Source organism: Diceros bicornis, chromosome 33 (genome assembly GCF_020826845.1).
Source record: "Diceros bicornis minor isolate mBicDic1 chromosome 33, mDicBic1.mat.cur, whole genome shotgun sequence".
Classification (NCBI taxonomy): Eukaryota; Metazoa; Chordata; class Mammalia; order Perissodactyla; family Rhinocerotidae; genus Diceros; species Diceros bicornis.
The window spans coordinates 18,179,321-18,204,288 of record NC_080772.1 but is presented as its reverse complement, the minus strand read 5'-3'; the positions used below and the strand labels follow the sequence as shown (position 1 = coordinate 18,204,288).

The following is a 24,968-nucleotide window of genomic DNA, read 5'->3' as shown; positions in this document are numbered from 1 at the left end:
AGAGCATTCATAGTTATTCAGTCGGCTAAATTATTAGAATAAGGTTTTTCGTTCTCAGAATACTAAGAGATTAGGTAAATCGTATCAGTGCATCTCAAATGATAGTTTACATTCTGGTGTCAAATGATGATACAAAAGAAAAATACGGACCATGAAGTGAAAAACAAAAACTTAGTCAATTTAAAGTCACTGCCCTTTATTTTGAGAATATAATCTTCTTACCTTTTTGGTGTAAAAATGTTACCTAATTTTTAAAAAAATGTCCTTACTTGTGACAATGAAAAGTTGTCGACCTTATGTCAACACCTTACCCTACTTTCTGGAAGTTAAACTTGAAATTCAAGTCTAGTGACCACTGCTACATTTCATATCAGTTGGATTGAGATTTTAAGTCAGAACACTTTACCACACTATAAAACAAGGATACGGTATTCGACCTATGGGTATAATTTACTGGGAGTAATTTAGAATTATTCTAAATGGTTCATGCAAAATTAAGTATACTGCTATATTCCCAGTGCCCAGCACAGAATCTTACATCTAAGTGCCATTTTTTTGGTCCAAAAATGAAAAAAAAATCTCATGATCTATACTACATCTCTCAACAAAAAAATTGTTTAGATAAGAAGTCTAAGAACACAAGCTAATTAAAACTTAATGAAAATTCTTTCAAGTTAATGGGTTTTAGATATGAAAACAAAACTTCTGAAGGACATTTTCTGTCACATTTTTAGAGGTCAACTTTCTCTATAATATAAAAGAGGTTAGGGCCCGCCAGTGGCCTAATGGTTAAGTTCAGTGTGCTCTGTGTTGGCGGCCCAGGTTAGGTTCCTGGGCATGGACCTACACCACTGTCAGCCACGCTGTGCAGCAACCCACATACAAAACAGAGGAAGACTGGCAACAGATGTTAGCTCAGGGCAAATCTCCCTCAGCAAGAAAAAAAAAAAACTATAATATAAAAGAAATTAGAACTGCCATTTGAACTAAAGATCTGCCATTTTCATGCAAGGATCTCTGAAATACCTACCACCTTACAGTGAATGACATAGGTATTTTCTCCTTCAAGTATTTTTATTTTAAGCATTCCCATGCAAATGAATTAAGTACTCTGGCATCAACTTTAAAATAATCTTTTGAAAAGACTGTTCAAATATCTTAAGTGATTCTGGACATCAGTAGAAACAAATACACACACTACTTGGAAGTCAATAATTTTCACTGACTACAAGTGCTTTCCATGGGGCCCAGCAAAGTGATGAAAATTCACTATTAAAACGATCTTGGTAAGCTGTGTAATAGTACTGTCCCCTGCATATTATGTGTGTAAAAAAAATGCCTTACTGGCAAAACTCACTAAATTATACCTTTGTAAATGAAGATGTTTAGTTTTTTTTTGTTTTTTTTTGTTTTTTTTGGTGAGGAAGATTAGCCCTGAGCTAACATCCATGTCAATCCTCCTGTTTGCTGAGGAAGATGGGCCCTGGGCTAACATCCATGCCCATCTTCCTCCACTTTATATGTAGGATGCGGTCCCCAAGACGTATAGTTTTTAAAAGCTGGTAAGGGTACTTACTGAAGCATTAGTTGTAAGAGAAAATCTAGAGGCAAACTTCCTCCAAGGTTTAAGGCTGATCTTCCTCCAAGGTTTATGGCCATTAAAACAAAAAAGATACAGCCATACATGAAAGGACCTCGTGATAAAAAGCTAAATGAGGGGGCCACCCCAGTGGCGTAGTGGTTAAGTTCACATGCTCCACTTCAGCGGCCTGGGATTCGCGGGTTCCGATCCCAGGCGCAGACCTATGTACGGCTTATCAAGCCATGCTGTGGCAGGCGTCCCACATATCAAGCAGAGGAAGATAGGCAAAGATGTTAGCCCAGGGCCAATCTTCCTCACCAAAAAAAATAATAATAATAAAAAATAAATGAAAAAAAGTTGCAAGCTAACATAAATACGTGATTCCATTTTTTAAAAACTAAAACAAAGCATAGAAATAGTGGTGAAGTAGATATTTTATGTATACACATACAGAAAAAAATTTAAAAAGATACCAAAGCTTAACATTGGCTGTGTCTGAGGCCTGGTGATGGAATCCTCCACTCTTTCTTTTTTACAATTATGCACTTCTGTATTGTTAATATGGTTTTTTTCAAAAAGATATACTACTTACATAATTTTTAAAGACCAATAACATTTTTTAAACTAAATAAATGAAATCTAAAAAGTAGAGATATAAAAATTACTCAAACTTTGGACAATGTAAGCAAATAATAAACATTAACAATATATAAACTTTGAGGAAACAGTATTTCCCAACTTCACACATTATGATTTATGGGGTTATTTTTATGATTTATGATTTTTGTCATATCTGGATGCTCTTAATGGTTTAGTTTAAATCAACTAAGTTTTAAAAAAATTAAATAAATTTAACCTCGGGCCAGCCCAGTGGCTTGGCGGTTAAATGCACGCGCTCCACTACTGGCGGCCCAGGTTCAGATCCCGGGTGCGCACCAACGCACCGCTTCTCCCGCCATGCTGAGGCCACGTCCCACATACAGCAACTAGAAGGATGTGCAACTATCACATACAACTATCTACTGGGGCTTTGGGGGAAAAAAAGAAAAAAAAAAAAGGAGGAGGAGGATTGGCAATAGATGTGAGCTCAGAGCCGGTCTTCCTCAGCAAAAAGAGGAGGATTAGCACGGATGTTAGCTCAGGGCTGATCTTCCTCACAAAAAAAATAAATAAATAAATAAAAATAAATGTAACCTCAAGCAATAATATCTATACAATCAAAGCTTGTTATTTCAGGATATTTTTCTCAATACACTTTAAAAAACTTAAACTATAGCTTGCACTCCCTATCTGAGCCCACACAGACTGAGATAAAAAGAGATACCTTGACTAAAATAAGTACAAAGTTGATTCCTGTTTTATCTAAAATCATCTCTCTAGGAAACTAGCCTACTATATTGCCAGTACACATTATATATCAAATCAGTTCTCATCAGCATACAAGAATTCCATTTCAAAAAGTCACTAATAAAATTTCTTAAAGGAAAAAAAAATCTTAGTTATACTGTTTTATATATTAATATACTTACATATTAAAGAATGTATTACGATGTATGCTTTTTTCAGTCATGGAGACTTAACTTTCCTACTTAAGTTGCCTGACTTTTTACATTTTAATCCACAACCAACTCACACCAGTCAAATCCAGTTATATAATCTGTTAAATGGTATCAAATACTTATACAATATGACGTATGTGGCGATAATGACTTGCAGGTTGACTGGCTGGCAACAATCATTAATGACAGAGTTGTTTCAGAGGTGGCGTGTGCTGGTCCCTAAAACTGCAGCCCTGAGTCCTCTCCTAGCCGACACACATAGTTCATTTTATTAGTCACTCTGCAGGTTTTAAGAGAGAACAGGTAAGTAATTGAGAATCCTATTTGCAACTTGCCTGTAACAAATGATTACCATCCCTAATGAATATAAAGTGCTTGCAAATCAAGAAGCAAAAGATCAGAAGCCCAAGGGAAACCCAGGAAAAGGACATGGGTAGGCGTTTCATAAGTGGAAACATAAATGGATAATAAATATGAAGAAATGTTGAACGATCTCACTAGTAGTCAAATAAATGCTAATTAAAACTGTTCTCTCTTTTTTCCTATCAAATTAGCAAAGATGAAAAGGAAGACAACCTAATATTGGTAAAGGCACAGGCAAAGTGCAATGTTTCTCTGGGCAACCTGGCCATATGTACATAATAGCAATTCCACTCCTAGAAATCTGTCCTAAAGAAATAATCTGACACTGACAAAAATCTGAATAGAAAAAGCTGTCCTCTTAAGTATTATGAATAATAGCTTAAAAAATTGGAAAAGAAACCAAAACATCTAACAAGAGGATCGCTTAAATACACAATGGTATCTCATCCATACCTTGAAAGACTGAACAGATATTAAAAAGATAGTTTTAGGTCTGAAAAAGAAAGATGGTCAGCATATAATCCAGGTTATAAAATACTGCCTATAATCTCATTTTTGTAAAAAATGTGTACAGGCACGTTCATTAAAAAGGCCCAGCACAGGAGTTGGCACTTTTTCTGAAAAGGGCAAAATACATAATAAATATTTTAGGTTTGCAGGTCATATGGTCTCAGTCACAACTTGCTCAACTCTATCCCTGTAATCAGAAAGTAGCCACAGACCATACGTAAATGACTGAGCGTGGCTGGATTCCAAAAAAATATTATTGAGGCCGGCCTGGTGGTGCAAGCGGTTAACTGCGCGCGCTCCGCTGCGGTGGCCCGGGGGTCGCCGGTTCGGATCCCAGGCGTGCACCGACGCACCGCTTGCCAAGCCATGCTGTGGCAGCGTCCCATATAAAGTGGAGGAAGATGGGCACGGATGTTAGCCCAGGGCCAGTCTTCCTCAGGAAAAAAAGAGGAGGATTGGCAGATGTTAGATCAGGGCCAATCTTCCTCACAAAAAAATATATATATATTATTTATGCATACTAAAATTTGAATTTCATATAGTAATTTTCACATGTCACAAAATAGTCTTTTAAAATTTTTTTCCTACCCCTTACAAACGTAAAAACCATTCTTAGCTCACGGTGCATACAAAAACAGGCCTCAGGCCACTCTAGGCCCTGGGGCCTTAGTTTACCAATCCCCTGTTTAGGACATACACTCAAGTATCATCAGTGGCTTACCCTTAAATGGTTGGATGACAGTGTCATTTTTCGTTGCTTATCTAAATTGTGTAATTTGTATCAACAGTATATAATAAACAAAAAAAGAAGAGTTGAATAGCTGAGCAGTAGTTAACATTTCAAAGAGCAGTAACACAGTAATAATACTCATCACCAACACTGCCTAAGAAAACAAATCTGTGGAAACTGAAGTTTACCAGCAACTTCTGCACCACTGTCTTTTTTTCTTTTTCAGACTATTTTTCCGCCATTCCCTTCCTTATATCCATAACTTCACGAACGACCTACATCTATTTCCTTCATATTCACCAGGTAAATTCACTCAGGTGCAGCCATCTTTGACAGTGCCAGATCACTATCTTCCTGAGACGGCTGCGATCATGTCACATCTTTGCTCAAGTTGAAACTCAAACTTGGCACTCAAGCTCCTTCACAAGTGAGTCTCATCTTACTTTTAAACTTCTGAATTACTCCCCTACTGTAGGAATCCTGAACTCCAATTTCACAGGTCTTCTCTACTGTCCTCGAATAAGCCCAGCTGTCTCCTTTCAGATCCTTCGACCTCTAACACAATTTGAGCGAAGATTCTGTCTTAGAAGTAGTGTAAGATTGAGAAGATGAAGAGTGCAGATGAAAGTATTCAGTATAAATAGCCAGTATGCTAAGTGCCAAAGGAGGCAGACACTATTCATTGATGTATATTTTCTTCCCTTTTTCTTCCCCTTTTAACTGGCTATATACTATAGAAAAAGAGACTATGCATTGATGTATATTTTTTCACTTTTTCTTTCCCTTTTAACTGGCTATATACTATAGAAAAAAAATTTTAACACTTGTACTTATTGAACTGCACTTATATACTCTGCTTATAACTTGAAATTCAATTGTACTAACCTTTTACTTCTTCAAAGAAACAAAATTGCCTATCTTACTATTGTACTCATGTAAATTTCCAGGGTTTTTTTTTTCCATTATGGATTTGTAACTCAATAAAAATAATTTTCTGCAGCAGTAACATTTACTCTACAATTCTTAGGACATTCAATTATGGTTAAAAGAGCAAGAACTTTGCAGTAACCAGGACAAGCATCCTAAATCCCAGGCGCACCCTCCCCTCTACGGCAGTGTGACCTGAGGCAAACTGCTTAACCTCTCTGAGCCTCTTTTTCCCTCACCTGTAAAATGGGATAATACTTGATTCACACGGGCTGTTGTAAAAACTAAACCAACTAATAGGCGGAAACAATTTCACAGTGCTTCATACATACTAAGAACTCCGTAAACAGAAATTATCAATACTACTATTACTGCTCAAAAGCAGTAACGCTACTGCCAAGACTAGATTATTCGGTACCTTTGTTCTCAGTGATTTCGAAAACCTGAGCACAGAGTAGTGCAACTGCATCGTGGGAGAACTGCCCACATTCCTGTAGCGCAAACTAAATTAGCACCGTCTACACCTTAAAGTGTGCCTTACTTGACTCAACCTCTCCAGAAAGCAAATGATAGGAAAAGAGCTATGAGTATTGATGGTGCCAAAGCCGTAGAAATATGTAAAAGAGATGAAATAATGTGTCTCGGATTTACTTCCAAATAACCCGGGGAGAAGGAGCAAGCCTGGCCAATTGTTGAAACTGGGTGATGGGTACACCGAGTTCTTTACACCATCCTCTCCACCTCTGCACAGTTGGAAGATTTCCACAATAAAATGTGTTTTAAGTCCAAAGGTCAATCTCTTCTTCGGGGCTTAGTGCACAGCCTGGTCATGGTCGGGAAGAAACAATGGGAGTTGTGGGGGGCGAAAAGTGAAACAGCAACACAAGGCAAGTTGAGTGGTGAAACTTCGCAGGCCGACCAGCACGTCTGCTCCTCCTCCCGGAATCCCCGAGGCCCTCCTGGAGGTGCGCCCGCGGAGTTCCGCCCGCCTAGTCCCGGGAAAGAGCGCGACACCCAATGCGACCGCCGCGAAGGGCGGCCCTCCTGGGACCGCCGCCTAGCGGCCCGCGCGCGAACTGCGGGCGCCGGAAGATGAACCGAAGGGCGGGGGAGGGGGGAGATGGGGGGTAAACGGGTGGGTGGGCGAGTCCCAGCCTCCAGGGCAAGTCGCCCGACTTCCCTCCGCTCCGCCAAAGCTCCAGCCCCACCAGGGCCCTGAGCCACCCCGGCAGCCCGAGAACGTCTCCGCCTCCCTTCAGCCGCGGCGCAGACACCCAACCAGGACACGGAGCCCGCCGGCCTCCCGCAAGCCCGAACCGGGCTCCTCAGCTCCTGCCCCCACTGTTACCAGGGCTTCCCGCCACCGTCAGGCCCGGGGGTGCCTCCTCCACCCCGCACCAACCGCTTTCCCCGGACCCTAGCCCCACTGACCTCGGCCGCGCGGCAACCAGGTGCCTTCTTCAGCTACTCCGGCTTCCAGCTTGGCTGTCCCAGGGTGTTGCCGCCAATCATCGAATCTCCGCCCCGAGCCGGGCCAGACTGACCAATCAGCTGCTTCCTCTGGCCCGGAGGCGGGCACTGAGAGCCGGGAGCGGAAGGCGAGGCCCCCGGCAGAGGCGCCTGTGGTCGCTGTCGCAGCTAGTGTGCGCAAGCGCGGGGCTCGGCGCAGGGCGTGCGCTTTCCCTCGGACCTGGCTTTGTGTCCTCACTTCTCTGCTCTGGGAAGTACTTTGTTTGTGAACCTCATGCCCTAGGTGTGTAGGAAGACCCACATTCTGATTGTAGCCGCAAGTGTGTATGACTTGGAAAGGAGCTGTGAGTCTTAAGCCCTGTTAACCTAACACGGGTTGAGCCCTTTCATCCCACGCTCTAGGGACTTGTTCGCCCGGCAGATCTGCCTATGCGGACCTCATATCAGGGCTGTGCTTGAGTTTAGGAGGAATGAGGGTGCGGGGTTGTACGAACTGCCTGATGGGATTTTAAGTTTCCGTCTTCAGTTCCAGCATGTTTACTCTGATTCATTGGGACACATGCTTTTTAATAGTTGGATATTCTAGGACACTCTGGATTTTAAATAATTCTGTCATGAAAATATGATCATTACATTTATAGCTAGCAATATATTCCGCATGGTAACGTGTGTAGGCCTGATAAAAGATACATAAGTAGAGTGAAAAAGCTGTCAGTATTTCTGTATGGCCTTTCAAGAGGCTGTTGCTGATTGGCTGTCTCTCTTACCCTCCCATTGTAATTGATCCCGGAGGTGACTGGGCGGGCACCCGAGCTCTGATGTTATTATCCCGTGTGCCCAAGTCCCTGGAGAGGGCTTTCCTCGTTCAGCAAAAGCGTTAATTCATTTACTCAACAAGGACTTTTGGAGAGCCCACTATGACAGTACAAGTCTTTGTAAAAGCCTTGAACCACGCCCTCAGTGAGCCTACAAGCTAACAGGGAGATAGAAACACAAACTGTATGACCAAATGTTATAATGGAAGTGTGGAGGGAGCCTGGGAGACCTGCCCTCAGCCCGCCGGGGGGCTCAGGGAACACATCCGGGAGGAGTTGAGTCCTTAGGCTGAGGCTTGATGAAAGAGCTGGAGCTTCTGAGCTAAAGGGTGGGGGCAAAGGATGACGGCATTTCTGGCACAGTTCACTTGTTTCCTCTTCTGAGATCTTTCCTGGGTGGATTTACTGCAAAGCTAATAAAGCTTGTGCTCTGGCCCCATGACTTGCACCAGCCTTTACCAAGACCCAAGGAGGGACCCTAGCACGCAGCTCCCATGGTCTTATGTTGTTTTCCACTCTATAAAAAAAAAATGATGTCATAAGGCAGCTCTCAAACGGGAATTGGTTAAGACCTGTCTTTTTTCCATTCCAACTTCTCTTCATGCTAGGTGCTCTAGAGTGGCCCTGGGTATTTTTGGGATCTGGGTAAGGGAAAGAGAGTTAAGTTAAACTTCAGCCACTTCCATAATAAGTTATTGCTGGCTCTCCTGGTGTTGGAATGGCTTCCAGGAAAACTCCAAGCCATGCTCTGTTCTATCTCACAAAGGGCCAACGGATGTGTCCCGTGGCACCTGGCACTAGAAGTATGTGGGTGGCTGGTGAGGGAGAAAGAGAGTTTGAAATGTGCTGAGCCAGAAGCTAATCTAGGGAAAAACCTTCCAGTCATCACGCTTTTAAAGTTACTGTAAGCAGGGTGCTTCACTTTTTGTTTTTAATAAACTTTATTTTAGAATAATTTTAGATTTACAGAAAACTTACAAAGATAGTACAGAAAATTCCTGTGTACCCTTCACCCAGTTTCCCCTAATGCTAACGTCTTACATTACCATGATGCCTTTATAAAACTAAGGAGCCAACATTGGTACCTTACTGTTTACTAAACTCCAGACTTTATTCAGGATTTACTAATGTCCTTTTCCTGTTCCAGGATCCAATCCAGGATGCCACATTGCATTTAGTCATCATGTTTCCATAGACTTCTCTGGTCTGGGAGAGTTTCTCAGTCTTTCCTTATTTTCCATAACCTTGACGTGACCATGACAGTTTTGAGTAGTCTGGTCAAGTATTTTGTAAAATGTCCCTCAATTTGAATTTGTCTGATGTTTTTCCTTTTTTTTTTTTAAATTTATTTATTTATTTATTTTTTCCCCCAAAGTCCCAGTAGATAGTTGTATGTCATAGCTGCACATCCTTCTAGTTGCTGTTGATGTTTTTCTGATTAGACTGGGATTATATGGTTTGGGAAAAATACCACATGGTGAGATGCCCTTCTCATCACATCAGGGGATACATGGTATCAGCATGACTTGTTACTGCTGATGTTAACCCTGCTCATGTAGGGGAAGAAGAACTATTCTTCTACCCTCTAGGCCCTTCTGGCTGGTCTAAGAATTAAGTTGACATGAGACAGAATAACAGGAGAAAATCAAACAAAGTTTAATAACATGTATACATGGGAGAAACCCAGGAAAACTGAGTGACTCGACAAAATGGCCAAAGCCACCGCCTTAATACTATCTTCAGCTAAAGACCAAAGAGGATGTTGGGGCTAGTGACTTGGGACTTCAAAGGGGAGGAAGGCAATTCACATGGAGATGGAAAAGCAAATGTTTGGTAAACAAATGTTTTCCCTGCCTTGCAAAGACATGGGACATGGAGAGGACTTTGATTGAATAACCCTTGCTAAGTTCCTCCCTGTCTACCACACTTAGTTCATATTATACTATGTTTATCTATGGTGGTAGCTCCTTCCTGAAACAGGCTGTCTGTCTTAAATTCTTTTAGGCAGTTAAGAGGAAGGTCAAAGTTTCTTCCTGAGTCTTTTGTTCTTAAAAATAGCCCATGGCCTAGCGTTTAAGTTCGGCGTGCTCCACTTCGGGGGCCCAGGTTCAGTTCCCGGGCGCGGACTTCCACCACTTGTGGGCAGCCATGCTGTGGCGGCAACCCACATACAAAGTAAAGGAAAATTGGCACAAATGTTAGCTCAGGGCAAACCTCAGCAAAAATAATAATAATAATAATAAAGTCAAAGAGACACATTTTGGGGTAGCAAATTCTGCTCCCCTACAATCACCTGACTATGGTAGTGTTTGCCAGTTTCTCCACTGTAAAGTTGCATTTTTCCCCCCTCTTTCCATATTCTCTTCTTTGGAAGCAAGTATCTAAATCCTGCCTACACTCAAGGGGAATAGTAGATTGAGCTTCAACTCCTGGAGTGGAATATCTACGTAAATTATTTGGAATTCTCCTGTAAGGAATATTCGTCTCTTCCCCTCCTCCATTTATTTATTTATATTCAATCATTTATTTATAAAACTCATGTATATTTATTTTATACTTTGTTTTATATTTTATATTATGATTTTTATTTTGTTGCTCAAATTGTTCCAGCTTTGGCCATTGGGAGCTCTTTTAGGTTGGCTCCTGTGTCCCTTTTTTTTGGGAACATCTCCTTTTTCTTAAACTACACAAGGCTCCAGGCTGATCTTTTATTTTTCCTGCCCCAGCATTAGAGTCAGCTATTTCTCTAAGGAGTCCTGGAATGGTGTTTAAAAACCAAGATTTAGGTACTGGGTGTACTCGTTGCTACTGGGGTGTCATTGAGTCTAGCCTTTCAGTGGACAGGGCTAGGAAATATATTACCACCTTGGTTTTTTATTTTTATTTATTTATTTATTTATTTTGTGAGGAAGACCAGCCCTGAGCTAACATCCATGCCAATCCTCCTATTTTGCTGAGGAAGACTGGCCCTGGGCTAACAACCGTGCCAATCTTCCTCCATTTTATATGGAATGCTGCCACAGCATGGCCTGACAAGTGGTGCATTGGTGCGCGCCCAGGATCCAAACCCTGGGCCACCATAGCGGAGCACGTGCACTTAACTGCTACCCCACGGGGCCAGCCCCACCACCTTGTTTTTTAATTCTTTGTTTACAGCTCTGAGATAGGCAGCCTCTAAGATGACCCCCAATGCTCCCTGTCTCCTGCAATTCACGCCCTTATGTAATCCTCTCTTTCAGGGTGGGTTGGACCTGGTGACTTCCTTCTAATGAATGGAATACTATACACCAAGAGTGATGGGATGTCATTTCCAAGATTGGAAAGATTGTGGCTTCCATCTTGCTTACTCTCTTGTGGTCTCTCCTTCACTTGCTTTGAGAGAAGCCAGCTGCCATATTGTGAGCTGCCCTATGGAGAGGACCACGTGGCAAGAAACTGAGGGAAGCCTCTGGCCAACAGCTAGCAAGGAACTGAGGCCCTCTGGCCATCAGCCTATGAGAAACTGAATCCTGCTAACAGCCGTGTAAGTGAACTTGGAAAAAGATCGACTGCCTCTTGAGCCTTGAGATGACTGCAGCCCCACTGACACCTTGACTGCAGCCTTGAGAGACCCTGAGCCAGAGACAGCCTGCTAAACCACACATGGATTCCGTATGCACAGAAATTACAACATAATATATGATTATTGTGTTAAGCTGCTACGTTCAGGAGTAATTTGTTAGGAAGCAATAGGTAACTAATACAATTTCTATCTCCTCCACAAGATTGATGGTTCTTAAACTTCACTTTGGAGCTTGTTTAAAAATGTATATGTCCAGGCCCCTTCCCAGAATCTTGGGTGATCGTTCTGCATAGGTAAGTTTAGAAACTAATATAGAAGGTTACAGGGCAATCCCCATTTGGGGATTTTACAAGAAAACAGACTCTTTTTTTCTTTTCTTTTTAGTGTATCTGATCCTGGAGTTCTTTACCCAAATTAATGGCTCAGCTTTCTTGGCAGAATTTAGAATAACTGAAACTTCATCTGCTAGTTGCAGTATTTATTGAATAGAGGAGAAAGACTCAGAGCTCTCTCTTACTCACTGTGCAGCCTTGAAAAAGTCCCTTGACCTTTCTTTGCCTCCAGATCCCTAACAGGAAATTAAAGGATTATAATGCCATTATTTAGGCAAAGAGATTTATCCATTCTTAAAGTGTATATTAGGCAATAGAAAGGTGACCAAGGCTGGTTGTGGGCCAGCTTCCTCGTAGAGGTTTAACTCAGATTCCCATTTGTTCATGTTGGTAGATGGTGTGGCTGAATTCTATTGTAGAAAGAATGTGGGCTTCCAAGTCAGACAGGCCCGTATTCAAAATATGCCTCTGCCACTTACCAGCTGTGTGGCCTTGGGCAAGCCAGTCTGCCTCCCTGGGTCTCAATGTCCTGACCTGCACCGTGGGGAAAATAGCCACCTCAAAGGTTAGCTCTGAGGACCAATTGTGTAACATTTGTAAAATACTAAGAGCAATGCCTGGTTTATCGTAAGGGCCCAATAAATAATATCCATGAAGGACATACAGTCAGCTCATGTGGTTGTGATCCAGTGGCCAGCCCCCATGTTTCCCAAATTTAACAGCAATCCCATTTGGTGAGATAAATTGATTAATCTGCAAGTCTCACACAGTATTTTCCTTGGTAATCAAGACCCTTTCTCTCTAGTTCTACTTTTTCTCCAGCTGTGATTGCCTGTCTATAGAAAATATCACACACTGAAATGGGCCTCAAGAGGTCCTAAGTTAGAATTCAAGACAACTGAGCTGGTAAAAGACCACTGGGTAGGACAGCGAAGTGCCCATGTGAGGGGCACTTTAAGACAAGGTGTGAGACTGGATGTGTCTGGAAGAAGTTCAGCTACAGGACAGCTGGTCAAGCTAATTGGTGGGCCATCATCTCACTTGAGGTGAAAGTTCAGAGATGCAGGTTAGGGGCCAGACTGGTGGTGTAGTGGTTAAGTTCATGCGCTCTGCTTTGGCAGCCAGGGGTTTGCAAGTTCGGATCCCAGCCACGGACCTATGCACTGCTTATCAGGCCATGCTGTGGTGGCATCCCATATACAAAGTAGAGGAAGATGCACAGATGTTAGCTCAGGGCCAATCTTCCTCACCAAAAAATAAATAAATAAGTTAAAAAAAAAAAAAAACAAAGATGCAGGTTAATGCCTAATAGTTCAGGCCCATTGGCTTTAAGGCTCTGAACGCTATTAAAGGCAAATACTTTGGGGAGAGTGTACTGTTTAAATCTGCTTCAGTCATGTAAATCAGTGCAAATGGATGTTTTTACCATGGTGCTCAATGAAGAATTGTTAAGCTATTTTGATTTAATCATACATTTTTGGGTATATTTGGTGGTTCTGAGTTATGAAGCTATTTTCTTCCTTTCAGATCAGTATACAAAGTGATCTGATGGATGTGTATCCAAAAAGATGTATATCCAAACAGGTCAAAAGATTACGGCCTTTCAGAGATTGTGACATGTCTTTCTACAAACCAGCTCTTGGGCTAGACCCTGACCTGCACAGCTCTTTTTTATGTTTTTTTTTTTTTAATTATAATTATGGAAAATGTCAAGCATACACAAAAATAAAAAGCATAGTACCTCACAATGAATCCTCATGTATCCATCATACAGCTTCAGCAATCAACAACTCATAGCTACTGGTTTCTTCCATACCCGTACCTGGCCTCTTTTTTTTTTTTTTTTTTGGTGAGGAAGATTAGCCCTGAGCTAACATCCATTGCCAATCCTCCTCTTTTTGCTGAGGAAGATTGGCCCTGGGCTAACATCCATGCCCATCTTCCTCTACTTTATATGTGGGATGCTGCCACAGCATGGCTTGATAAGTGGTGTGTAGGTCCTCGCTGGGACACAAACCTGCAAACCCCAGGCTGCCACAGCAGAGTGCATGAACTTAACCACTACACCACCAGGCGAGCCCCTTACCTGGCCTCATTGATTCTTTTTTTTTGTAGAGATGCTGGGGAATGAACACTGGGGCCTCATAGAAGCAAACTCTTTGATTCTTTTGAAGCCAATCTCTCTTTTTTTTTTCCTGGGAAAGATTCACCCTGAGCGAATATCTGTTGCCAGTGTTCCTCTCTCTCTTTTTTTTTTAACCTCCCTACAGCCCCAGTACATAATTGCACATTCTAGTTGTAAGTCCTTCTAGTTCTTCTATGTGAGCTGCCGCCACAGCATGGCTACTGACAGATGAGTGGTGTGGTTCCAAGCTGAAATTGAACCCAGGTCACCAAAGTGGAGTGCCTCAAGCTTTAACCACTGGGTCATCAGGGCTGGCTCTGAAGCCAATCTCAGGCATGTCATTTCAACCATAAATATTTCAGTGTGTATCATTAAAAGATGAGTTTTTTTTAACATAACTATAATAACATTATCAGGCTTAAAACATTAATATTTGTTTGTTAATATCATCAATTCAGTGTTCAGATTTACCCAGTTGTCTCATTTATTTTTTATTTTTTTACGGTTGGTTTCTTTGAATCACCATCTTAAAAAGAGCCGCACATTACATTTGGTGGACATGTCTTAGAAATCTACATAGCGCCCCCCCATCCTTTTTTTGTTTTGTTTTGGTGAAGAAACTGAAATTTTTGGCCTGTCGAAATTTCCCACATTCAAGATTCTGCTGATTGCACTCCTGTGGTGACATTTAACAAATCCCTTTGGCTCCTTTTATTGTCTGTAAACTGGTAGTTAGATATAAAGGCTTGATCTGATTCAGGTTCAATTTTTTACCATCAAGAGCTACATAATGTTCATGTTTCTCTTCTTTGTAGCATTAACAGCTATTGATGATCATTGCCCAGATCTATGATCTCATTAAGGGTTTGCAGAATGGTGATGTTCTCTCATTCCCTTTCATTTATTAGCTAAATGGTTACCTTGAGGCATGTTTGTAAAGAAAAGCAGGTTGAATGCTTGTTTCTTAATATTTACCAGTTTTAAGAATGATTATTCCACATCAACTATTTTCTTAACCTGAAGTGTAGTACATGTAAAAAAGGCAAGCTTAATGTTTGGTTTGATTCTCTATTTACCAGTTTTCACAAAAATTGAGTTGGTTCCTTCAAATTCTCTAAAGGTGACCAGTGATATTTCTTTTCTTTTTCCCCCCAGTATCAGTAAGCACTCATGAATTTTATCATTATAAATTTGCTTTTATCAGATCTTTTCTGGATAGTAGATTTTTATACAGAGAGAAGTGGGACTAAATGTACATTTATGGAACATCTAGACATTAGGCTAGGTGCTCTCACTTATTTTATTTAATTCCCACAGCAGTCTTGGAAGGCAGGTGCCATGATCTCTGTTTTTTAGAGGAAACTGAGATCCTCGGTAGCAAAGTGACTAGTACTAAGTTATACAGCCAGCAAGTGGTCAAACTCAGATTTGTCTGACCCACATGGCACCGTGTAGCTATTCTGAATGAGATCCTACAGACACTGAGTCTCTAAGTAGGGCTCACTGGTTACCCCACCAGCCTCCTGTCTTGTCTCTTATCATATATCCTCCTCAGACATAACTGTTCCGTGACCCTGAGTTTGTCACTCTCATACTTGCAAAAGCAGTTCCCTGGAACTGCTCAACACTCTTCTTGCTTTATAAACACACAGATTTTTGTTGAATAGATTTTATAACATTTACATGTATGACTTTACTTAAGGCAAATTTATCACATTATATATAAAACTGTACTTAGACCCTCCCAGTAAAGTTAGTTTCTTTATTTCTAACCTTTCTTTGTGTAGTAGGCTTCTAGTCTCCCACCTCCTATCCTACCTATTTGGGTATATATGCTGAAAACCTAGATTGTATCTTTCTATATATTTTCCATGCTCATACAATAATATACAAAGATATATACTTACATAAATAGGTGTAGGATATGATTTGTTATTGTTTTCAAAAATCAGAACACAATATATATACTTTTAAGCATCTTACTTTTATCACTTAACATTGTGGAAATTCCTCAATGTCTCTTCCTATAGCTCTAATTTCCTTTTCATAATGGCTTTCTAATATATTTTTCATAATAGTCCATGGCCTCTAGATATACCATCATTTACTAAAACATTCCACTATTGATATACATTCATTTGATGTTGGGTTTTTTTTGTTGGTGTTGTTTTGGGTTTTTTTGGCCAATATGAACAATGCTGCAATAAACATCTTTGTTCTTATATCTTTATATACTGGTGCTTTATTACTTCTATAGTTTAGATTCTTGAGAACGAGACTGCTGCATCAAAAGATATATTTGTTATACTAGATTTTCCTGGATTGCTTTTTTTTTTTCTTGGTGAGGAAGATTGGCCCTGAGCTAACATCCATTGCCAAACTTCATCTTTTTGCTGAGGAAGATTAGCCCTGAGCTAACATCCGTGCTCATCTTCCTCTATTTTGTGTACGGGATGCCACCACAGCATGGCTTGATGAGTGGTGCGTAGGTCTGCACCTGGGATCCAAACTCGCAAACCTGGGCCACCAAAGTGGAGTGCGTGAACTTAACCACTATGCCACCAGGCTGGCCCCTGGATTGCTTTCTAAAAGGTTGTAATAATTTCCATTCCACAGCAATATCTGACAGTCCTCTTCTTACTTGTCAGCAACTGTGTCATTTTGATTTTTGCCACTCTGATCAGCATCAAGTGATTATTTTCATTGTTAATTTAATTTGCATTCCCTTATTATAAGTGAGTTTAAGCATCTTTTCATGTTTATTGCCCACATGGATTTTCTCTTGATTAAATACCAATTTATATTCTTTACCACATTCCTATAGGGTTGTTTATTCCCTTCTTGACAATTTGTAACTGATTTTTGAATGTTACTTTCTATCTGCCCAGTGAGTTGCAAATTTACCCCCAAAGCTGTTGCCCATTGACATTACTTGTGTATCTTTTTGCCAGACAAAAAAAATTGCTTTTTAAAACAAGTCAAATATGTCCATTTCTTTACTTTTTAACTTCTGGGTTTCCAGTCTTGTTTAAGGTCTCCCCTACTTCTATGTTGTTATTTGTGGTCTCCAAGATATTCCTAAAAGATTTTTGATATTTTAGTTTTTACACTTGAGTTTTTAATCCATCTGGAATTTAATTTTTTGGTAAATGATGTAATATATAGATACAATTTTATTTTCATCCAGATGGATAGTCAGTGCTTCTATTTATAATTATTTCTCATCCTTTGAAATGTTCTACTTGACATGTTTTTAACTCTACATATTAGTTTGATAGTACTTATGAATAATAAATACATATACATATATCAGAGCTATGTGCTCAAAAATAATTTTTTTTAAGCTGAAAGAGGTACTTGATCAAAAAGTTTTGGAAACCACTGCACTAGACAATGAGCTCCTTGAGGGCAGTAATTATGTTTTTTCTTATCTTTGAATCCATTGCTAAGACTGTCTCTGGCACATTGTATGTGTTCCAAAAATGGTTACTAAATAATTGAATGAATCAAACACCCATTATCTGATTCATGTTTCTTAAGCAACACAGCCACTGAGAAACCTGACATTCCAGCTGTGTCCTGTGGCAGAATATCTGAGGCTAAGAACAAGCAATGACTCATAGGGCAGGTCGTATAACTTCACTGGTGTCAAGTTCATACATTTTTAATACAGGAATATAAATTCTTAAAATCTTAGACTTCTCGGTGGCTTGTAATCCATAGGTGCTTATGAAACTGGTAATTATTTTTTGTGAATACATGCTCTCCTTTTTAATGCCAGTCATGTACTCTCTGTAAAGGTAGTGTGCTAGGAAGAATTAGTCTTCTCAATACTTTAATGTCAGAGGCATGATTATATTTAATATTAGATTGTGAATTTCCAAAAGGCAAAGACTCTATTAAACATGTATTCTGAACAGTGCCAAAAACCTATGTCATCAATTACCAGTTGGGAAAATCCCAAATGTCTTTTCCCTTTCTAATATACAAGTTAACTTGAGCAAAAATAGCAAGTTTACTTTCCTGGGTTATTGAGTTGTTTTTAATAATAATACTGAACAAAATTTCATTTACTCAATTAAATGGGTTATGTTTACCCTGACTGTGCCCTCTGGACCTCTTATATTTACTTTTTCACAGCTTTCTACATTTCTGATTTCCTTTTTTTCAGTTCCAGCAGTTGATTGGTCTGGTTGATTGTTACAAATGAGGCTTGTGTTTCTACCACTGGACATTATACATCATCTCTTCTTTCTTTTTATTTTAGACATAGTGTTCACTTACCAGCTCTTTCCCTCTTGTGACTTTGTGAAACAAAACCATGCAACACTTATTTTTGTTACACGTCAAATGATGGGAAAGAGACCTTTTCTACTCAACTTTACTTTGCTATTTGCTTCTTGAGTTTCTTAGAAGGAAGAGAAGAATAACCAAGGATAAGGGAAGGCAAAGAAATATGAGAAGTAACCATGTGGTTTTTAAATTCACCTACGGATGAATCAAAGTATTGGCGATATTAGCATAGAATCCAGTCCGGGATATTTCTTCTCACCCACACTCTTTCCCCATTAGCAGCCTCTTAAATTCCTTCTGACTTTAATATATGAGCTACGTGGCAGAATTAAACTGTAAGAGAATCCAGAATCTATTCAGCGAGGTTATTGAGTGCCATGGAAGCATTATTCTCAGACTGGCCCTTGGGATTTAGATTACACTTACATTGAGAGAAATATTAAAAAAATAAATAAAATCTATACCTAAACAAAACAAAAACTTCAGTGACTGTCATCGATTTAACAAGTATTATAACTCCTTACTTTGATAAATAGAAGATAATTAAAAATACTTCATGACGAATTTGAGAAAATTCTCTTTGATCAGAAGTCCCTTTCCTTTACAAGAAAAAAAGAAAAAAAATATCGTCCTCCAAAGAAGTTGCTATTTAAAACAAACAAAAAAATGTATTTTGCAGCCTTCGCGCTGCTAGGAAGACAATGGGCTCTTAACAACAAATGAACGAAATCCAAGCCTAATATACTGCTAATGTTCTTTTCTGTAAATCTCAAAAAATTGTAAAGATTATGAATTAAGACTCAGAGAAGCGAATGAAATATTACGAAACTGCTGAACTGAAAGAGTTGCTAGAGAAAAAACGTTTAATTCTAATTTCTGAACGCAGGAGCGGAGAAGTCCCTCCAGCGACGGAACCCTGGGAATTGTAGTCGGGAAAGTACGAGGGTCTCTCAGCTGGAATCAACTTTCCTTGTTTAGCGTCTAGTGGACGGAGACCCGTTTGGTCCAATTCAGTGTTCCTGGCTTCTCATTGGGCCCTTCCGTTCAACACTTGGTGCGTTTCCCTAGGTCACCAATGAACGCTTTAGTCTAAGAAAGCCTTCTCGGATTGGATGTCTTCTCCTCGCGTTGGAACGGTATCAGCCAATGAGAGGGCAGAACCGACGGAGGTGACAGGGTCATGCGGGAGAGCTTTTTCCCCGCCAGCGCCCTCGCTCTTTAGCTGGTAGAGTAAGTCTGGTGGTTTGCCTTCCCCGAGGCCGCGGCTGCCAACGGAGGGAGCCGCTTCGCGTCTCTTGGGTCCCTCTACCTCATCCCTGGGTGTGGCCCTGATGGTGCGGCAGGCTCTGGACTCCTAAAGCTCTGGAGCGGTATGTACGGTCCAGGGGCGGCAGACAAAGCCGTGGAGCCCGGAAGGCCGCGGAGAGCGGCCCCTGCACCAGGTCGGCGAATCGGGCTGGGCTGGGGCGCTCTGCCTGCCTCCGTGTCAGGACCCAGCAGTGCGGCCCGCCGGGCGCTTTAAAGCGCCCTGCTCCCGTGTCTCCTGCCAAAATGTTAGCTTTGTTCACTTCCTCTCGTTCCCCGGCATGTCCGGTTTTTACGAGCCCTAACATCATTATTGGATGTCATGTCACTTCTTCATTTCTCCAGGTTGTTCTTTGGTAACTTTCTATTAGTTTTGTGCACCTGCGTGTCTACTACGAGCAGAAGGACATGGTTGTGTTTGGGTTCATTCAAGAGAGACCATTGTTCACATCTCTGTATTTAAAAAACGTTCTTGAGGGGCATTCTTGGTGTTAGCAACTTCTTTCGTGGCAGTATAGGTACTGATGTGTTAGGGCCGTGCGGAACATACCCCAACACCTGGCAGAAGAGAGGACCCTACAGGATCAAGTGTTCTTGTTTGGTGGTTGCTGGTGCTCTGTTATATCATCTTAAGTTCTTTGATCCGAACAACCACTCAGGATTATTATATGAGGAAACTGAGGCTCGAAGGAGGTAACCCAACTTCTCAAAGAGTTACAGTTATTTACTAGTAAGGGGAAGCTGGATCTGATCTCAATGCTTATGTTATTTTTTAAAAACTCGCTTAACAGAATATGGATTTAGGTTTTGTGTGTACCCTCTGCAGCTCTTAGTATATGAGAGCTAAATAATTCTTTGAGTTGAATGGTAAATCTTGGCTGAAAGAAAAGAAAATCTTTCAGACATCTGCCTAATTACAGATGTCTCACATCGATTATCTAGCTCCTCAAAGTGTGGTTCCCTGACTAGCAGCATAGCCCTCACCTGGGAGCTTGTTGGAAATGCAGAATCTCAGGCCTCACCCCACCTACTGGATCAGAATCTGCGTTTTAACAAGATCTAAGTGATCAGAGTGCTGGTTCAAGTTTGGGGAGTGTTCATTGTCTTATAATGATTTGTCCAAATTGAACTAAACAAAAGAGAAAATAAAAGGTATGCTGTATATCCATTTGTGTTCTAATAAGACTGGAGCTATAAAGACAAGGAGAGAGTTTTTTCACATTTTCCTCATTTGCTAGTGAGGCTATGATTTTTTAATTTTAAATTAAATATATCTGTATTGGCAGTTTTAGCTTTGCAGCCAAAAATCATAAAATAGACATGAATATTTAAATAGTAATTCAGAACTAATTTGTAAGACGTCAGGTGCTGGTCTTAAAAAGGCTGAGACTGTTAAATACTACTGCTGACAATTAAATAAAATTTCTAGAACTTTCTTTTTACTCACAATCTGCACAAATTCCCCACCATGATTTCCCCCTATGATTGTGTTCCATTGATCAAGAGCTTCCAATCAATTTATTTGGAATGAGGGGGTAGATTTGCTACTGCTAGTGGTTTTTCCAGTTTATTAATTTGGTTATCTGGTAGTAAAACTAAAACTTGGTCCCAAATTCACTTACCCTCATGTTGCTCGGTAATAACGTATCTTGTAGAGTTTTAGTGTTCAGAGTTTTATTCAGATGTTCATAGGCATGTGAAAAGGACTTTTATTTGTACCAGGAATCACCTGGTGTGCTTATTAAAAGGGTAAGTCTTGGGTTCTACCACCAAGGATTCCTTTTTAGGTCTGGGATTGGGCCTTGGATTCTGCGTTTTAAAAATAATCCCAGTTTATTCTGATATGGCTATCCGGGTCCACACCTTGCCATTAGTATTTTAGATGAAAAATGCAACTAGAAAGCAAGCTTATTTTCTTTTGAACCTAATGTAGTACTCATTGTAGAAGAAGGGAAGAGAAGAGAGGATTTTTTTGTTATTGCTTTTTTTTTTTTTTTTGCTTACATTATGGTTCATTGGTTGCTATAAAATTGCTCTTATCAGTGATTTTAAAAGGTTAATTGAAAAGTATTTTGCGTCTGCCAAATTTGAAATTGAGAAAGGGTAGGATGGAATGAATAACAAAATAATCATTTAAAAACATTTTTCCAAGGTTAACATTATATTAAAATGAGAAAAATGAACTCAACACTAAAGCATTCTCTCCTGAAGTTTTACATAAAAACTCATCTAATTTAGGGGGGCGAATCACAGGTTCTGCCTGCCTTTCTTGCCTTCATTTAAGTGTCATAGGAATTGCAGCTCTTGACTGCCGCTTCTGCCTCTGCTTGTTGTATTAGGATCTTTGATGCCTTGTGGTATTCCCAACCTTTTCCTAGGCAGATCCTGTTTTGAGTCTTCTCCTTATCAGCGGGCTTTGAAAATTAGAAGTTTTAACTGTTTTGACTTTTGTTCATCTCAAAGGAACAGGAAGGCCCTAACTTTTTCAGAGCCGTGAATAGTTGCGAGTCCTCGCTCTGAGGACTCGATGAGAATGGAGCTCTCCAGTTCCAAGGCCCACGTTGTATGCAAAAAGCCATCACCCACAGTGTTTGGTTCTTAACTGTGACTCGGCTCTTGGGCCTTTGAGCCAGTAATTGGTTCTGCGGGTTCCATTTTAGATAGGATTTGTACTGGTGACAGCATGTAAAGCTCATGGTAAGCTGGTTTGTAAACAGAGATATTCAGGGTGTTGATAATAGAGGCATCTAAGAGGCAACATGCCCCCAAACCCTGTGGTCTTATCTCTGGGTAGTCACTCTATTGCTTTTTTTTATTGCTGTAATATCTATAATATTTTCATTTTGAGAAAATTTCCTGCCAAATACTATCCTGATAAAGCCCTGTTTTCTCTGAGTCCTTTATTTTGCATTTGCTTGCAAACTTAAAAAAATTAACTCTTAATTTAATGTATTTTATCTGGAATATGATTTTTTTGCCGTGTGGTAGGAGTTAAAGATCCTTAGCAGTGGTTTTAAAATTGCTTAAAAGTTATTCCAATGCCATTTATTGAATAATCTTAGTATTTTTCATTGATTTTTGACCCCATGTAATGTATACCTATCATTTATTGAACATGTGCTGTGTGCCAGAACTAGTCTAAGCCCTTTATGTGTATTGTCATTTCATTTGGACAATACACCATTTGCTAGCTGCTATAATTAACTCCATTTTACAGATGAGGAAACTGAGACAAAGAGTTTAAGTGCTTTGCCTCAAATCACAGTTACCTCACGGTGGGGGCTGCCTTCTTATAGTATTGAATGTATAAATAATTTTCCCGAGAGTAGTATCTTTATCCTCTCTCTCTACCCCCCCCCCCCGACTCCCAACCACCAGTATTACTGCTTTACTCTTTATAGCTTTGTATATTTCAATACATGATAAGGCCAGTTCTGCTTTATTACCTTTTTCCCTCAAAATAACTTTAATAGCCTTTTTGGATTTATAATTTTGTCACCATCCTCCTCTCCCCCAGTTGGCATTGTTATTGAAATTAGCATGAAACTTATTAATTTGTGGAAAGTATTTGTACCTTTATATCCTTGCTAATAAGGAATATATTGTGTAACTTGGTTAATTGAAGTTATTATTTTTAACTTTCTGCTTATATGAATATTATTCGTTGATATTTTGTTTCTTTGGCTTTTGTGTGTTTAGCATGTTATATTTTCTAAAATATCCGGTTTACTTCTATGGGAAAAGAGTATGCTGAATTTAAAAGGATTGTATGGGAAGTGGAAAGACTGACCAGTTTAGGAGATAGTAAGTAAGATTTTAGCCCAGTTCTAAACTAACTAGCTTTTGTCACTTGCGGCAAATTATTTAACTTCTCAGTGACTGTCTGCGTACCTGTGAAATGAATTACCTCAAGTTCTGTTTCCTTATTCTTTTTTTTTTTTTGTGAGGAAGATCAGCCCTGAGCTAACATCCAATGCCAATCCTCCTCTTTTTGCTGAGGAAGACTGGCCCTGGGCTAACATCCGTGCCCATCTTCCTCTGCTTTATATGGGACGCCACCACAGCATGGCTTGACAAGCAGTGCGTCGGTGCGCACCCGGGATCCGAACCTGCGAACCCCCGGCCGCCACAGCGGAGCGTGCGCACCGAACCGCTTGCGCCACCGGGCCGGCCCCTCCTTATTCTGAATATAGCCCACTTACAGATGGACAGGTGTGCTTAGAGTCAGTTCAGATTCACCACGATCTCCTTAAACTCCACTGGCCTGAGGCTTCTTTGTTCACGGCCTTCTTTGACGCCCTCCTTTTTCCTCAGGGATTTTATCTTTTGTAGACCCAGTATGCTGGGTTTTGTTCATAGATGAATAAGAAAAAAAGCTGTCAGCTAGCCACTTTTCCCTGAGGAACTTGTCTTAGGCTCCAGAAATGTTCTAGAGGAAAAAAGCACTGGCAGTGTTACAGTCTGGGAAGCTTGAACTGTAAAGATCTTGTTTATTGTGACTTTAGTGTTAAAATATGTATTGCTAAAAAGAAATTTATTGGAATATTGAAGATGACATATGTTCTTTAAACATTGTGCACACATAAATAACTTCATTTTTTTTTTAGTCAGCTTCTTATGTTCATTTTACTTTTCCTAAACTGTGGAATTGCCAATTCTTAAGTTTTTGTGTGATTTGGATTCATCTGTTTCTTTCTAAAGGTGTCGTAATCCTGATGATTTAATAAATGCCGTAATATATCTCCGCAGCCTATAACTAATTTCGCAAACCATTTCTACAGAATTTAAGAAGATTTTGTTCATGTGTATGGCGTAGAAGATGAATTCTTCCTCCTCCACCATGAATGAAGAACCTGATGCTCTATCGGTAGTTAACCAGCTACGGGATCTAGCAGCAGATCCGTTAAATAGAAGAGCCATTGTCCAGGATCAAGGATGTCTGCCTGGCCTTATTTTATTTATGGACCATCCCAACCCCCCTGTTGTCCACTCAGCTTTGCTCGTAAGTTGCCTTTAGTAATTTCAGTCTCAGTGTTATAATTTTGCAATTAAGGAGAATTTGAAGAACTGTTAGATGACGTGGTAAAAAAAATTAAAAGTAACCATAGAGCAAATAATCCTAAGTCTGTATTTCTGTATGTGCAAACGTATATGTATGTGCATAGTCCTTTTACACAAATGATAGCATACTACATTGGTTTTATTCTTTGATGCAAATGGTAGCATACTACATGCATGGAATGTTCTGCAACTTACTTTTTTCACTTAACAAGATATCTTAAGGATTATATCATATGTAACAGCTTTATTAAGATGTAAATCACATACCATACCATTCACCTATTCAAAGCGTACCATTCAGTGGTTTTTAGTATATTTGCAGAGTTGTGCAACC

At 40.1% G+C, this 24,968-nt stretch overlaps 2 protein-coding genes across 3 annotated transcripts in view; one reads left to right on the top strand and one right to left on the bottom strand.

Moving 5' to 3' along the window:
* MTFR1 (mitochondrial fission regulator 1) overlaps nucleotides 1-7,172 on the bottom strand; it is a 65,839-nt gene extending 58,667 nt beyond the window's left edge. The window contains exon 1 of the mRNA XM_058528793.1: nucleotides 7,103-7,172. The gene's annotated coding sequence lies outside the window, so the exon portion shown is untranslated. The remainder of the gene's footprint in view (nucleotides 1-7,102) is intronic.
* Nucleotides 7,173-19,483: 12,311 nt separating this feature from the next.
* ARMC1 (armadillo repeat containing 1) overlaps nucleotides 19,484-24,968 on the top strand; it is a 41,212-nt gene continuing 35,727 nt past the window's right edge. The window contains exons 1-3 of one of the 2 annotated variants that reach the window (XM_058528786.1): nucleotides 19,484-19,638; nucleotides 23,273-23,377; nucleotides 24,355-24,575. In XM_058528786.1, coding sequence (XP_058384769.1) covers nucleotides 24,393-24,575 — 183 coding nt within the window. In that variant the 5' untranslated portion in view covers nucleotides 19,484-19,638; nucleotides 23,273-23,377; nucleotides 24,355-24,392. The remainder of the gene's footprint in view (nucleotides 19,639-23,272; nucleotides 23,378-24,354; nucleotides 24,576-24,968) is intronic. The other variant, XM_058528785.1, reaches the window with a different exon arrangement.